At 37.6% G+C, this 17,663-nt stretch overlaps 1 protein-coding gene across 1 annotated transcript in view; it reads left to right on the top strand.

The window, feature by feature from the left end:
- Positions 1-12,905, top strand: part of AHR (aryl hydrocarbon receptor) — a 43,122-nt gene extending 30,217 nt beyond the window's left edge. The window contains exons 6-11 of the mRNA XM_066353765.1: positions 753-883; positions 2,543-2,745; positions 3,441-3,550; positions 4,154-4,295; positions 5,856-7,086; positions 10,388-12,905. Of these exons, the coding sequence (XP_066209862.1) occupies positions 753-883; positions 2,543-2,745; positions 3,441-3,550; positions 4,154-4,295; positions 5,856-7,086; positions 10,388-10,531 (1,961 nt within the window). The 3' untranslated portion in view covers positions 10,532-12,905. The remainder of the gene's footprint in view (positions 1-752; positions 884-2,542; positions 2,746-3,440; positions 3,551-4,153; positions 4,296-5,855; positions 7,087-10,387) is intronic.
- Positions 12,906-17,663: the final 4,758 nt, after the last annotated feature.

Genomic DNA, 17,663 nt, shown 5'->3' with positions numbered 1-17,663 from the left:
GTGAAGGTAGGTCGTGAAAAGCTGTGTCGAGAGCTGTAGGTGAGCAAAGGAATTTACTTTTACTAAAAAAAAATTGATTTGGTTTTATTTGTATAATGATTTTATTTGATATTTTAAAAATGAATAAGGAATATTGTGACAGCCATTGATGAATTTTAAGCAAGAAAAGTATTGCCACCTGACCTGTGGTGGCACAGTGAATAAGGGGTTGATCTGGAACGCTGAGGTTGCCAGTTCGAAACCCTGGGCTTGCCTGGTCAGGGTATATATGGGAGTTGATGCTTTCTGCTCCTCCCCCCTTCTCTCTTTCTCTTAAAAAAAAAGTGTTGCCATACTTAGTATATCTTGTATGATTACTCTATTGTGAAAGATTGATACTGGAGTGTGCAAATTGTTCTGTGTTTAAAAGGCACAACATAAAAAAGCAACCTAGCATATCCAATTTTAAAAAGAACTTCTCATAGTAAACAATGTTTTTCAGAGGTTCTGGAAGTTGTTGCGAGTGATAGCTCAATAGAAATAAAAACAAGAGTAGAGAGATAGATTAAAACTGAGTAGGTAAAGCTCTGTGAGGTAAAAGTGATATTCATTGTTTTAGTTCCTTTTCATTAGTTCCTCTTCTGAAAAATGCTTATTACCTCTTTATATTTTGAATACAGACTAATTCAGAAATTAACACGAATTTCAGCTATTCAGACACTTAATTTTACAGCAAAATGGAAAGTGAGCTTGTGTTGCTGTTGTTTCCGCAGAAGCTAGTGGCCTGGCCCCACCCGCAGTCTATTATAACCCGGACCAGCTTCCTCCAGAGAACTCTTCTTTCATGGAGCGGTGCTTCATCTGCCGCCTGAGGTGTCTGCTGGATAACTCGTCCGGTTTCCTGGTAAGACGCGAAGTCTGACGATCCAGGCCTTTTCTGTTAACTTACAGAAATAAAATAGGTTAAGTGAAACCAATATTTTTTGGTTATATTTGAATTTGGTGTTAAAAATCTACATCTAATACTTTGGTCAAGAAAAGTAACGTTTAAAATATTATTACTACATAACTTTTAGTATTTCCTATAATCCCATGACCCTATTATCATTTAGGTTGCAGCCACAAAGGTTGAGGAAAATACATAGAATTTTGTATTTTAACTATTTTTAGGATTTTTCGGCATATAGAAAACTATGTAGCTCTAGTTTCATAGTAGAATGCTTGCTCTTGGATGCAGTGCTTGTTAGAGAAACGATCCTGGCCTTTTCCACATGGCTAGAATAACTCCACATGGAAAAATGGTTGTATATTCGGGATTGCAGAAGCATTGTGTGGTAGGAGGTGCTGTTGTGTGGTCTGCCGTCCTGGTCGGTAACCACGGAGCAGTTGGTCTGGATGGAGGACAGATAGTCCCTCCCCTCCTTTCTACCCTTAAGATAGCACACTCCAGAAGAAAAGGTGCTCAGATAAGTTTGGAAGACAAGTAGTTCTCAAATTCAAATGGCTCTTCTTACGGCAGGACTTTTCAGAGCCCCTGTGAAAGCAATTATTGGACTATTCGTTCTTGGAAGACGCAGCCCCATTCATAGGAGAGCTCTTCATAAGATCGCAGTATTGGCCTCCTAGGCTCCCCCTCATTTATGAAGAGGCCTGAAAATCTTCATCAAAGCTTGCCCTGTTTTTTATTTAGAAAACAAAGAGAAGCATAGCTGTCCCAAAGTATACCTTTCTCCCCTCTCACCCTCTCTACGCTCCACCAGCACAGGAGACATACAAGGCCTGTTGTTTAAACATTAGCAAACAATGACTTTGTATATTTCTGAAGATAATTTTGCTGACCTACTTTTAGAATTGCTTTGAGTTAGTTTTTTTATTACTGGTGATCAGTTAGTATATATTTTCGGAGATGGAGCCCGAGTATAATTGGGTCTTTTCTTCCTTGTGCTGTTATACTGATTCTAGAATTACCCCATGGCATGTTTATTACGTTTAAATAACAATTGATCATGCTTATGCTTCAATTGTCTTTATCTCCTCTGTCTTCTACAATTATTATCTTAATTCTTATAGAGCTCTGTCTTCTACAATTACCTTAATTCTAATAGAGCTCTGCATTCTTTGTGATTTCGTGATGAATCATTTTAATGTTTTTTGTTTTAATGAAATTATATTTTATCTCTGTATGAAAGATTACCATGAGCTGTGGAATATAGCTAATGTACGTTTGAAAATTAACGTGCACCTGATGACTTTGTTTCTGTTCATTTAGTCGGGAAGTGCATATTGAGTGCAAGGAGCTCTGAATGGGGCACTTGCAGGCTTAGAAAGTGGCCATTAAAAAGCCAGGAGTGTCACTCACCTGTCCCTGTGGGACAGCACCTCTGCCATGTTCTGGGTCCTTTCAATGGGCTTCCTGCGGAGAAAGGAAGGAAAGCGAGGAGCCGTTGTCGGCCTCAGGAACCTTTATGGAAGCGTCAGGAACCTTGGTCGTGGGCATGGCTGAGCTTTTTTAAAAGGGACAATTTCAAACTTAATTTTAATGAACTGTTTTTGGCTTTTTAAGGCAATGAATTTCCAAGGGAGGTTAAAGTACCTTCACGGCCAGAACAAGAAGGGGAAGGACGGGTCCGCGCTGCCGCCGCAGCTGGCGCTGTTTGCGATAGCGACTCCTCTCCAGCCGCCCTCCATCCTGGAAATCCGCACCAAAAACTTCATCTTTCGGACAAAACACAAACTCGACTTCACACCTACTGGTTGTGACGCCAAGTAAGTAAACCTGTTTCAGTTTTATTTTATCAAATGTATATATTGTACAGTGCTGTAACTCTCTCAATATGTAGAACAGTGATAATACTTGTATATTATAATAGCCATTTCAGTATAGCCTTCCTTTTAAAATAATTTATCAGGCTCACAAATCATTATTTTATAATAGTTGCCCCATTTCTATAGTATAAAGGTGATGTGCTTATATTAACATGACTCCTGGGTTTTTTAGATTTAAATTTTACAAACTTTGCTTTTTAGCTCTAGAAGTTTAGCAAATTTCAGAGAGTTAATAGAGTAAGATATTGAGCATTCATATATCAAAACAAATCGTTGATTTTCTAATGCAGAAATGCAGAGGGGTTTGAAAAACCCTGCCCCTTAAAAATAGAGGATAAACACTTTAGATTTTCATTAAAGATTTTGTTTTTATAATCCACTGTTAGATTTATTATTAGCCATACCAACACTTTCATGGTCTTTATTCAGAATTAGAAAATGGTCTAAAACTGAAATTTGCGGCCATAAGCAAAAAAGAGCAGTTACATAGAGTTGGCTATTTTTTTCTACCTGCTAATGGAAAATGCTGAATGTCAAGTAAAACCGACTGGCAGAAAATAGCGTATTAACTATTGAATTTGTTGGTTACTCCCTTTATGTAAAATTTTAATTTTATTCTTTTTTATTTTTAACAGAGGAAAAATTGTTTTAGGCTATACTGAAGCCGAGCTGTGCATGAGAGGATCAGGGTATCAGTTTATTCATGCTGCGGACATGCTTTATTGTGCTGAGTACCACGTCCGGAGTAAGTTGGTCCTTGTGAACATGTCCGTGGAAATGGGCCGCTACCCTAGTGCATGCGCACATCATTACGTAATGTCGTGTGTTTTGGGAAACTGGCTAATCTTGTACTCAGTATCACACCATCGTGATCAACCTGTGTTACACTCTTGACTCATTGGTAACTGCAGCACAGGAATATACACTAGTTGAATTACTATGGAAATTGCCATATTGTATCATGTTTTCTTCAGGAGTTTTTTGATGGCATTCATTTATAAATTTACATCAATATATTTTACTCTTTAAAATTATATAATTAAATATTAAGCTGTAGGAAATGTCACTTGTTTAAAACAATTATCTTTTTCCCCAAAAAAAACTATATTCTTAATAATTTCATGTGTTACTGTACTTGTCTGTTACTTAATCTTTAAATTTGCAATGAGTAAGTTTAGTCTGAAATAGGAAAAATAATTCCAAAAAACTATTTCTATGCATTTTAATGTACTATTAGATATTTATCATCTTTGGTGATAAATGAACTATGTTAGGGGGATTTGGTTTCAGAGATTTTTCTTTAATACATTCCTTTTGGGTTCAACAATTTTTTTATTTTTTATTTTAGTGATTAAGACCGGAGAGAGTGGCATGGTAGTGTTCAGGCTTCTTACCAAAGACAACCGGTGGGCCTGGGTCCAGTCTAACGCACGCTTGGTTTATAAAAACGGAAGACCAGATTACATCATTGCAACGCAGAGACCTCTAACGTAAGCACAGAGGCTTAGAATGTTTGCTTTTATTTTAATAACACTTTGGTTTAAGATGCTTATACTTGAAAACTTATTTTTAAGTTCAAAGAGAATTTACTTGGAGAAGATAGAATTAACAACTGTAAGAGGAAAATAATCAAAATTTCAGGGTTTTTCTTGGGTACATGCAGGAAAGATGACATGCTAATGTCATCTTTAAAAATATACCAATAAAAATGCTTTGCTTAGCATATGTCTTCTGAGCAAACAGTGATACTTTCTTATATATTCTGAAAATGAATATTTTGTCAACTATTTGCATTATAAATTTCCTCTAGAGAATTGATTTTTATATGTGTGTGGCTTGAGGTAAGGGTCAAGATTAGTTTTGTCCCCCTTCTATCTATTAAAGCCTTATAATTATGAAGCAATACCTTTAGCCATAACTTACAGTGCCATAATTTTTTTTGTATTTTTGGTTGTAGGAAATTTTGGCAGGGGGAATTATCTATGGTGAGTGTTTTAATGGGTTAGGGTACATTTTTAGATGAAAATGGAAGCTTGTCTACTATTTTACCAACTTTAAAAAATTGGGTATGTAAATCCAATTGACCAGTAACATTTATTGAAAAAGCCGTATTTTCTCCCGTGCACTGTGTTTTGATCAGATCATGTGTCTGGTTCCCTTTCTAGACTCTATGTTCCGTTGGTCTTGGTGTCTATTTTTGCACTAACAGCACATTGTTTTACTCTATAGTAAGCTGTGATATCTGACTGTATGCCCTCTATTTTGTTTGCCTAGAATTTTTGTTGTTCTCCATCAAGATTGCCTTGACTGTTCCTGACCTCCTTTTTATTTTCACATACATACATTTTAGAAATCAGTTGTTAATTTCCACAAGAAAATCTAATGATTTCACTAAAACTATAGTTCATTTTGGGAGCATTAACATCTTTAATAGTTAATATTTCAGTTCGTGAACATGGTGAATGTTTATATGTGTTGTGTACATGGCTATGTAATTAATAACCTTTGTATTTATCTCAGTAATGGGTTATATTTTCCTTGCATGAGTCATATATTTTTTTATTTTATTCCAAGATATTATGTTTGGCAATGCTGTTTTATATGGTGTGTGTACATATACATATACAAAATAAGTTTACAGTTGTATATGAAAGTTTATTCCTATATTATGATTGTATTTCCATATGAACAACTGTAAAACTACTTTTGCCCCACCCTGTATAATTTTCATATTTTGCTTAATAGCTTCTGGGTTTTGCATTTTATTTAGACATACCTCTTCCACTCAGATTCTTATATAAATTATTAACAGTCTATTTTTACATTTGGATCTCTATTCCACATAGAATTTTTTTTTTTCCAGAATGGCAGGTAAGGGCATAACCTGAGCATAGAATTAATGACTCTACTGGATTTGGACAAATTTGAAATCATTTAAATTTTTCTAAAAAACAATTTTATGGCATCCGTTATCAGAAATATTTGTCAAAATAAAGTTTGTGTTCCGTGATGTCAACGATAATGTCTTTTGCTTGCTGTTGTGATTTTAGCGATGAAGAAGGAACAGAGCATCTAAGAAAACGGAATATGAACTTGCCTTTTATGTTTACCACCGGAGAAGCTGTGTTGTACGAGATCAGCAGCCTCATCCCCTCCATGATGGATCCCTTACCCGAACGGACTAAAAATGGTGCTTGTGGGAGAGAGTCTGCTATCAAATCAGCTCTAAGTCAGGATTCTTCCCACGCCAGTTCCCTCTGGAATGCCCTTATGCAACAAGATGAGTCCCTTTATCTCTGTCCTGCTTCAACTAGTGCACCTTCAGAAAGAAATTATTTTAACAAACCTGTGGACGAATGCAGTAACTGGCAAGACGGTGCTGGACCAATGGGGAGTGATACCCTGAAACATGAGCAGATTGGTCCGTCTCAGGAAGTGAACCCAGCACTCTCGGAAGGTCATGTGGGGCTCTTCCCGGAGAATAAAAATAGTGACCTGTACAGCATTATACAGCACCTGGGCATTGATTTTGAAGATATTAAACACATGCAGCAGAATGAGGAGTTTTTCAGAACTGACCTTCCTGGCGAGGATGACTTCAGAGATGTTGACTTAACAGATGAAATCCTGACGTTCGTCCAAGATTCTTTAAATAAGTCCACGTTGGTGGGCCCGGGCTACCAGCAGCGACCGTCGGCGGCGCTGAGCTCAGGCTGTATGGTCCAGGAGCCGCAGCCGGAGCCGCAGCCGCCCCCTCGGAAGCCCGTAGCCGTGGAGCAGCAGCAGTTGTGCCAGAAACTGAAGCACATGCAAGTCAACAGCACGTTTGCCAGTTGGAACCCTAGCCGGTCCGTGCCTTTTAGTTATCCTCAGCAAGACCTACAGCAGCATAGTGTCTTTTCAGACTTCCCTGGGACCAATCAAGAGTTTCCCTACAAATCCGCGATGGACAGGATGCCTTACACACAGAACTTCATTCCCTGTCATCAGCCTGTGTCACCGGAACAGCCCAAGGAGACACAGTTAGACTTCCCCATGGGCAATTTTGAACCATCCCCATACCCTACTGCTGCTTCTAATTTAGAAGATTTTGTCACCTGTTTACAAGTTCCTGAAAACCCAAAGCATGGACTCTATCCGCAGTCGAGCCTAGTAAGCCCGCAGACGTTTTATGCCGGGGCTGTGTCGATGTACCCGTGTCAGCCGGAATCCCCGCAGAGCTATGCGGCTCAGATGCAGTACAATGCCACAATGCCGGGGCCACAGGCATTTCTAACCAAGGTGAGCATTTTATCAAACTCAGTAAATCCTGTCAGCCATGACTGACGTAATGTCATCTATGGTGTTCATATTAGAGAGCATGTCTAATTATGCCTGTGACAACTAACTTTTATAAGCCAGTAATGCTCCAGTCTGTTACGAACACAAGTAAATCATATTTGCCTGAATTGTAAAGGACAAAGAAATCAAGGGCTAAAGTGACGTGAATCAAGGTCCTTAGAGTTACCAGGTAAAAATTAAACGCGTATTGTTTAGACTAGAGATTTCGGTTTATATCTTTCTTGACTCTTTAAAATTACATGCCTTTTAAAAATTCAAACTTCAGAAATATGTTTGAACTTTTAAAGAGAATGTTCTCAAATTTTTTTATCATTATTTAATTTTTATTTAGACAGTTGAATTGAACAGGTGACACTGGTCAACTAGAGTACATAGATTTTGGACACAACATCTCCACATCATTGGAAAAGTCAATTACGTTGTATACCCATCACCCAAAGTTAAATCATTCTCCGTCACCTTATGTTTGTCTCTCTTTTTGTCCCCCACCCCCGTAACCACTACACTCCTATTTATCAGTGTTTTAATATGTAGTTGAAATGGGGTTAAAAGCAATGTGGGTGTGCTTTCTTCGTATGCGTTTGCATTGTCTTTTCTAGAAATCCCTCCTGTCTTATCTGCCACGCCCTCCTTTTGTCCTTTAAGGTGAAATGTTTTTTCTGACATTCTTAAAAAAGGGTAACTTGGGCCCTGGCCGGTTGGCTCAGTGGTAGAGCGTCGGCCTGGCGTGCAGGAGTCCCGGGTATGATTCCCGGCCAGGGCACACAGGAGAAGCACCCATCTGCTTCCCCACCCCTCCCCCCTCTCCTTCCTCTCTGTCTCTCTCTTCCCCTCCTGCAGCCAAGGCTCCATTGGAGCAAGGCTGGCCCCGGCGCTGAGGATGGCTCTATGGCCTCTGCCTCAGGCGCTAGAATGGCTCTGATTGCAGCAGAGCGGCGCCCCAGATGGGCAGAGCATCGCCCCCTGGTGGGTATGCCGGGTGGATCCCGGTCGGGTGCATGCAGGAGTTTGTCTGACTGCCTCCTCGTTTCCAACTTCAGAAAAATACAAAAAAAAAAAAAAAAGAAAAAGGATAACTTGGCTGCCTTTTTGTCACAGGACTTGAGGTCGATACTGAATATTTGTTTTAATCTGTCATTAGAAACCCTTCTAACAGCAAGCACACTCTAAATAAAATAGTCACTTAAAAAAAAGCTAACGTGATCGTATCTGCTCTCTTTGGCCACCCAGGAACATAGCATGTTTGCATTTATGCTTTTCCATTAGAAAATGGTTTGTTTTAAAGAAAATCCTGATGAAAATTAAGTTCATAGGTCTCCTAGGTCCTGTGTATTAAGTGATTTCAGTATTATTTGAATCTTTACCCCTGTTCTTTCATACATTTGATTTAGTCTGATTGTATTTGAGCTTCCTAGTAGAAAGGGCAGTGAGGTGTTTTTCTCTTATTCTCATTCCTGATGTTATGATTGCATTAAAATTTAATATTCAGTTACCTTCTCTTTCACAACATGGCTTTGAAGTTGAGCATGGGTAGATAGAACTTATGTAGTGTTACATTTTGAGCAGGGCTTGCATTAGCCAGCGAGTTCTTTACAGTGATCCCTTCACTATTTTGGTTTACTTCTTTATGAATAGTAAGAATTGTACAGCTAGCTCTCTCTCTGCCACTCTGCGGCTAGTCCCAGATGAGATATGCTGTAAGTGTAAAATGTATACCAGTTTTAGAGACCCAATTTAAAAAAAAAACAAAAAACATTTTTATTGATTTTATGGTGAAGTGAAATATATTAACTATATTAAGTAAAATATATTAAAATTATATACACGGTTCATATATTTCTTTTAGAACAGCGCTGGTCTGCGAAACCACTAATCACCCTGATGTATGAACCTAGTGTATGGACTGGTGGTTGAAAACCACTGCTCTGGACACTATATTTAAAGAGAATTGCTGGCGTACATTATGACTGATGAGAGTAATTCAAGACCCTGCATTCTCTGGGCTAATAATATTACCTTCCATTTGACAGAGTTGCCATTCATTGAAGGTCTAGATCAGCGGTTCTCAACCTGTAGGTCGCGACCCCAGCGGGGTCACCTAAAGCCATCGGAAAATACATAATGCATATCAGGTATTTACATTCCGAATCATAACTGTAGCAAAATTACAGTTATGAAGTAGCCACCAAAATTATTTTTTGGTTTGGGGTCACCGCAACATGAGGAACTGTATTGCGGGGTCACGGCATTAGAAAGGTTGAGAACCGCTGGTCTAGAGTATATGTGGTTTTTACTGTATATGTTTTTGGAGGATCCTTGAAGTTAACATTTTGATAACTGAAGTCTAATGTACACATGGTTTAGAAAGGTATATTTTATTTGAAGGGTTGAAGGAATTAAGGGTATGATTTTAATCTGTTAGAAATGTTTCCACAGCTCTCAATGTATACTGTAAAGGCTCTATCATCTCTAAAACCCTCCAGTGAAAGCCAGTAGCAATTATAGAAACCAGACTAATTTTATTTTAATAACTTGATTCTGTAATTAGGACAGCAGTTACAGTGGTACTTATTAAAAATATAGTATAAGTAAGAAATTGGTTTAGGAAGTCAGACCCATAGAATAATATATTAGGAGTAGTAGGAAACCTCTAGCAAATCAGAGCTAGCCTTTTTTGGAAAAGTCTTAATTCACCTGCAGTTCCAAGGTAGTAATCCCAAATGTAGTCAATTCCCTGGTCCTCAGAAGTTGAGAGGAAATTGGGTCAAAGCAGACTTATTACAGAGAATACACAGGGTCAGGCAAAAGTAGGCTTACAGTTCGTGTGGAAAATGATACAGAAATAAACTGTTTTTGCGTGCTCACGAATGTAAAGCTGCTCTTGCCCCAGCCTGCATAACCGTGATTCACAGGTGCTCTTTGGCTCACCAATTCCTATCCAAACTGAAGGCAACTCACTGATGGAATACTCTCCTGATATGTGGAATGTTGACTCTGAAGTTCTGTTACTCACCTATACCATCTGTTGGAGAAACCAAAAGGTTATAAATGCCACTAATATATATATATGTGCTCAGTATGTCTTCATTGAATAATTTAAAATTTAGCAGCAATAAATTTCAAGTTTAACATGTAGGGTGAGGATTTTAAAAATACCTTTTAACATAACTTTAATGGTTGAAGATGCTTTAAAGATCCATTCTAATAAATGGTGTTGCTGTTGTTTTTGTTTTGTTTTCAGTTTCAGAATGGAGTTTTAAATGAAATCTACCCAGCGGAATCAAATACTATAAATAACACTCCGACTCCCACTCATCTGCAGTCCCTTCATCATCCGTCAGAATCCAGACCTTTTCCTGATTTGACATCCAGTCAATTCCTGTAATTTCAAGCCCAGTTTTTTGTTTGTTTTTAACCTGGATTTTGGTTTAAAGGAGTTTGTAAAAGATTACAATTACTAAAACTGTCAGTGTTGGACAGCAGCACGTTCACCTGGAGGCACGGATGCATATTGTTTCCGCTGTTAATATCCTACCAAACCACCCGTTCATGTTTTCAGCCCCTTTTTGAGAAACATGATGGCGACACATACTACAGTCATTCCGACAGAAATTGCACTGCCACAGCCGGGTGAGATAGCATCTACATTTTGCACTGTGAGCACCGCAGACTGGACAAGATTTATTCAGGGGAACTTTACGTAAGGAAATTTTCTTCAGAATAAAGAAATGCTTAGAGTCTTCAACCTCTGGATCCTTAATTCTTCAAGTACAAAGTCACCAAACTAAACTATTCCTCCTGTTTTTAGGTTCTGCATTATTCTCAGATGTTAAATGGTTTGGTGTTTCTTATAGAAAGATAATCTCAATACGATCTTTTTCGTTGTTAATGTAAGTGCCTCACAGTTTTTTCTACCTATAACACTGTAGGATGTATATTTTATATCAAATACATTTTTCTTTTTTAAATTAATAACATTCTACACAAATATTTGAATTTCTTAAATTCAACCTTTTTTATTAATCCAAGCATGTTTTAACTGCACTACTCACCTACCTTCTTCAGGTCAAGAGCAAATAATGATTGAAAAGATACTTATTATATAATCTAGTTGCTCTCAGACTTTAAATGTTGCTATGTGCCTTAAGTTCAAAACATTTGAAAGTAAAGTAACTTTTAAATTACTTCTTAATTATAAATATTAACACAGTAGCACTAAAATTTCAACAGTGTTTTCAGAAGAAAGAGATATCATAACTTATCTTTACTAAGATCTCCAGGATGGTAATTGAATGTCCCAGAGTGAAATATCTGTTAGAGGCAACGAGTATTACTTTGCAATGAAGAGAAGGAGCTTTGTCTCTGGGTCAGTCATTCAATTCAAGCAGAGCACCCATTTCAATATGTATCAATTTTTTTAGATTTGTAATCTTTTACAATAATGTTGACTTTATAAATTTCACTTTTTAGTACAGTGGAAACTATTTGTTTTTCTCATATTTGAGGAATGTTAAAATATAGCAACATTTGGTGCAAAGTTCTGTTATGAGTGTAATGAATGGTGCATCATATGCTTTACAATGAACAAAAATTATTTGTAAAATATAGAATTTTTCATTTAAAAATATTCCATATTTTATATGCATATAAATAATTTGCATTTTACACATTTTATCAGTCTGAAATAATAGTGAATACAATTGTTTTGAAGTTGGTATTAGGAAAAAATACCACCCTGCTGTTTATTAATTTCAAACATTAGGTTGTTTGTATGAGAGAACGACCTTTATTATCAGTAAGGCAAATTAATCACCCCACTAACTACTGTCCTCGGGTGATTTAAAAGAAGTGCCACCATCTGCCATTCTTTCATTTAACTGTGACATCTGAAGGGCATAAGACATTTTTCGCATATAAAAACATGATGGAATCCCAAACTGAGATGTAGTATTAGAGTACATTTTTTCTTTAAGTAAGATAATGTACATAAAAGTGGCTTCAGACAGTATGTACATCAGTTCTATGCATTTTCAGTAAAGATTTCAAAATTGTAGAATCACTGTGTTGAAAACAACCAATTGGTCAAAAACATTTCATACTTTGTTTCCAGCATGAGGTATCACTAAAGATTTAGACCAGTGGTCTAGATTAATAATCCATTTTTGCATTTAAACCTTTCATTAAGAGTTCCTCTGAACCATTTTTGTTAGCCTTTCATACATGTCACTGGATGAATTGTTTAATGGATAATAGGCTTTTTATGTTGTGACTCTGATGACAATCAATGATACACTTACAAAATTAAAAGTTAAGGCAATATTATATATTTTATCTCTATAAAATAACTAAAGCCAGGAATAAAATCCCATTAGACCTAACACACCGTGTCTGCTTTTCTAAGCGCCAAAACACAGCAAGCAAGCTTTGTGAACCGCTGTGCTCAGGGATTGGTTTCCGACGGTGAGCACTTCTCAGGACCTGGGGGTGTGTCATCTGAACTTGGCCTAGACCAGGTTGTTCTCACAGTACCTGAAAATGTACCAGTGTTCTGACATACTGGGATGCTTTTAATCATTACTGTGCACAGTGTTTTTCAGTATTACTAAATTTTAGGTAAATATTTTCATGGCTTTCTTTTTTCTTCACGATGTCATTGCTTTACATATGCCATACATATATTTGTTAAAAATATGATTTATAACATCCTTACTATTATCAAACAAAATTGTATATAATATATAATAAAACAAGTATTAATATGTTTTCATGCAAATTCTTTCTCGTTCATATAAAAGGCATTAGTATGTATATTATTATAATATAACTGATAAAGGCAGTCTAAGAAATTTATGAATTGCTGAGTTAACATATCCTTAAATATTACAGAGTTCTGCCCCTGGATATACTGGCTTTATAGGAATACTAAAAAACACACTTCCAGTAACTTCATAGATTTAAAATGAGTCTGAAATGGACGATTTAACCCTAACCCATGTTTGTTTTATTCTGTCCTTAGATTAGAAAATATTGTCTACCACCTACACTTTCTAACATATAAATAGAACATTAAGCCTTTGGTATTGAATTCATAACTGCTAAACACCGTGAATTCTTCACCATGAATTCTGCAATTAAGATTGTCTGAAGAAACATTCCCGAGAAAAACAATGTTTTTATTCTAACCCTTTACAATCATTAGATGTTTTTCTCAACAACCTAATATAAACATAGTAAATTAGCATCGTACTTCTGAACATTTTATAAAAACTAATACTGAGTCTTTTGTCAGGTCAAAATCCCAATTCTGTTTCTGATCCCTGCTTTCACTCCAAGGGCTCCTGTCAGCTTGCCCCTTCCCTCACACGGCACAGACCCGGAGACGTGGTCCAGCTCCCTACAGGGCGAGGATTCCTCTATGTAAGTCTTCTCCCAGTGTGGGCAGGTGACCCTGCTTCCCGTTTACTAATAAAAACTATCAGATAAAAATCTATAGCAGCCTAGGTGTGTCTATACCTTCGCCTCAACAACAGCAGTGTCCTGGTTCTGTTAGGCTCACCTCCAGCACATGAGGCGGCAAGGTTCCCCTGACTCCAAGATTCACACCCTTCTCCATTCCTCTTGTCCAGGGTCTTTTTTCTCTCCCTCTCTATAGCCTTAGAAAAAATTACTCCCTCCTGCATCCCTTTTCTTACTAAATTACTTCTTCACCTTCTTTCTCTAAAACAATTTTCAGTCACCCAAAATCTAGTTTTGTTTCCTACCCTTCTATAGATAATTTTATTGAAGTTTACTTAACTTCTTACCAGAGGCTGATTCTCTGGTCGGTCCTGCAACCAAATTGATTGCGCCCTCCGTGAACTTCTTTTTCCCTTGAGCGTCCGTCCGGTCTGCGGTATTAGTTGTCCTACAACCTCTCACTTTTCTTTGCCGGCAACTCCTCTCATCCCCAGCCGCCTCCCACCCAGCAAAGCTCGTCCCTTCTGCACCAGCTACCTTTACAATGAGTCCCCTCAAATGTTTTTTATCTTGCCTCTTTAAAAAAGGTGAGATAAAAAGATAACCATGGCTGATGTTTATGGAGCCTTCTTTTCCTTTGAAAGCATAGCAGAGCTAAGCACACAGACTCAGGAGACTGACTGCTGGCTTCAACACGTAGAGGATACGAATGATTGTGAAGGTTTCTACTCTTTCTGAGCTTGAGTTTCCTTTATTACAAAATAAGGATAATAGTATAAATACCTGCCTCACTGGGTTTTGGGGAGTGGTCAGTAGATAAGTAACATAAAAATAGTATCCAGTGGCCAAAACTGAAACAATTTGTGCAACAAAATAATGATAGCATTTGGATTACAACCCAAATGGTAAAACACCCATGAGTTTATCCTGATATAAAATGATTGAAAAATAGAGAAGGGACAAATCTTCCTTATGGAAGAATCACAAATACTTATAGCTATGAGGCCTTCCAAAAGATGGAGCTTAATAACCCCTTGAGAGTGGACTAGACTCAGCAATTTTTTTCCAAAGATTGGAACACAGAAAGGGAAAAAATAAGAGTACATTGTAGAAATCTGGCAAGTGCTACTTAACCAAGTGATGGAGGGTAAGTAACAGCACCACGTAATCACAGTAGCATGTCTTCCTTCATATGCGGTGACAAGCACACTTCAGCCCTGTGTGCACTTGCAAAAACACATAACCCCAGTCTAATCATGAGGAAGGGTCAGACAAACCCAAACTGAGGGACATCCCACAGAATTCCTGAGAGTCTTCTCTAGAGTCTAGTCTATGAAAAACAGAGACCGAGATATTGTCACAGATCAAAGGAGACTAAGGAAACATGCTGACTAAATATCAATATAATATGATATCCTGGGTTGTGTTCTATAAAGGGAATTGGGGGAAAACTGCAGACATCTGAATCAAGTTTAATTTAATTACTAGTATTGTACCAATGTTAAGCTTCTAGTTTTGACTGGTATACCAGGGTAACGTGACCAACTTACAGGAACCTGGATGAAGACAGTAAATGCTCTATACCTTGAAAAATTTTATGTAAACCTAAAATTATTTTAAAATAGTTTATTTAAAAATATTTTATATACTTTGCTCATGGATTGCAAAGATGAATATTATTAAAATATCCTTCCTAAAGTAATATAAAGAGTCAATGCAACCCTTAGAGAAAAGGCATTTTTAGAATTAGAACAACTAATTCTGTAATTTATATGGCATCACAAAAGACCCCAAATAGTCAAAGCAGTCTTGAGAAAGAACAAAGGGGGAAGTATGCTACACCGGAAAGCTACACTAATTAAAAGTGTATGGTACCGCCATGAAAACAAATACACACAATGGAATAGAGAACCCAGCAGTAAATCCCTAGTTGTATGGTCACTTAACTTACGACAAAGGAGGAAAAAATATAAAATGGAGTAAGACAATTTATTTCAATAAGTAGTGTTGGCAAAACTGGACAGATATATGCAAAAAAATGAAATTGGACCACTTCCTTATACCATGTACAAAAATAAGTGCAAAATGGGTTAAAGACTTAAATGTTAGACCTGAAACTATAAAACTCCCAGAAGAAAACAGACAATAGACTATGACATTGTTCTTATAAATAAATAAATAGGACCAAGTTTTTGCACAGGGAAGGAAACCATTAACAAAATAAGAACCTACTGAATGAGAGAAGATATTCACAAATGATACAGTCAACAAGGGGTTAACTTCCAAAATATATTTTAAAAAACTCATATAACACCCCCCAAAAAAAAATCCAGTTGAGAAATGGACATTTTCAACTGACCTGAATAGACATTTTTCCCAAGAGGACATACAGATGGCCAACAGACATGAAAAGATGCTCAACGTCAGTAATCATCAGGAAAATGCAAATTATAGCACAACGAGATCCTACCTCCCACCTGTCAGAATGGCTGTCAGCAATAAATCAACAAGCAAGGGCTGGCAAGCCTGCAGAGGAAAGGGAACCCTCGTACGCTATTGGTGGGATTGTGAATTAGTATAGCCACTACAGAACACAGTATAAAGATTCCTCAAAAAATTAAAAAATGGAACTGCCATATGATCCAGCAATCCCACCTCTGGGTTTTTATCTAGAGGAAACAAAAACACTAATTCAGAAAGATAAACGCAGCCCTGTGTTCATTGCAACATTACTAGTAATAATAGACTGGGCATGAAAACAACCTAGATGTCCATCAGCAGATGAATGGATGAAGATATCTATATACACAATGGAATATTATTCAGCAATAAAGAGTGAAATTTGGCCATTTAAAACATGGATGGACCTAGAAGGTATTATGCTAAATGAAATAAGTCAGAGAAAGACAAATACTGTTATGATTACACTTCTATATGGAATCTAGGAAAACAGAACAAATGAATAAACAAAATGGAAACAGACCAATAGATATAAAGAAGGCAATGATTACTACAGGGGAGAGGGTGAGGAGACAGGATAAAAAAATGATAAAGATTATTTTCAAAATAAGAATAGTTTGTTGATTGTCACATAGCAATAAATATCTGCCATTACTATTTCCCTGATACCTAGCCACCTCTTTTCAGTTGGAGGTTAATCTGAGCACTGACACTAATCTCCCTTTTGTTTACTGTTGATTTAATGAGTATCTTGGCTCTTAGTCTGCAATGGTACTTTCCTCTTTGATGTCCTGACATCATCCTTTTCAATGACTTTGTTTCCATAGCTCCCACACATAAAGTATAATAACCTATTTTCCATGCCAGCTAAGTACGGCCACACCTCAGACTGAGTCCTGGAAACTGCCTTACTTCCGCGGTGAAACTTCCTTTTCTGATCACAGCGTCTTCTCTCCACTTGCCCACTCCCCTTCTTCATGCAACTGAGCCCTTCACCATCATGGTGATTCCAGGCCCCGAGTACACATTGTTCCTTTTCAGCCCATTAGTCTAGGTTGCAGCAGTATTTTTGCTTGTATTCTGGAATTCCCCACGCCCTTATTGACAACAATCACTCTAATCCACTGCCCTGGCCAAACGCTTTCTGATAAGCAGTCTTGCTAGGAAAAGTGGCAGAAATGAAATAAAGAGGTTTTCCATGAGCTTTCTCCGTGTGTGCGGCAGACACCTACCTACACCAGTGTCTCCATCTCTTCCTTCCTAGCGAGAGAACCCTAACTTTCGTCTGGTTGGTCTGAGGATCGAAGGACTCCATTTTCCAGCCTCTTTGGTGGAGTAGGTGTAACTTATACGTTTTGGCCAAATATATGAAAGCAAACTTTGTCTAATACTCCCAGAAGTTTACTTAAAAAGGCAAAGCAACTCAAGCTTTTTTGTTCCTCCCGCTTTCTATGTTTCCTCTCTTCTCAGCCAGGGCATGTGGATGTGATGATGGATAAAGATCTAGCAACTTCCTTGAATCCTGACGACAGAAGCCATAAACTAGGATGCTGAAACCAATATATAGGATGGCCCAGGCTTCCTTAGGACTTGGAGCCACC

Source organism: Saccopteryx leptura, chromosome 12 (genome assembly GCF_036850995.1).
Source record: "Saccopteryx leptura isolate mSacLep1 chromosome 12, mSacLep1_pri_phased_curated, whole genome shotgun sequence".
Taxonomy (NCBI): domain Eukaryota; kingdom Metazoa; phylum Chordata; class Mammalia; order Chiroptera; family Emballonuridae; genus Saccopteryx; species Saccopteryx leptura.
This window is presented reverse-complemented; position numbering and strand designations above follow the sequence as displayed.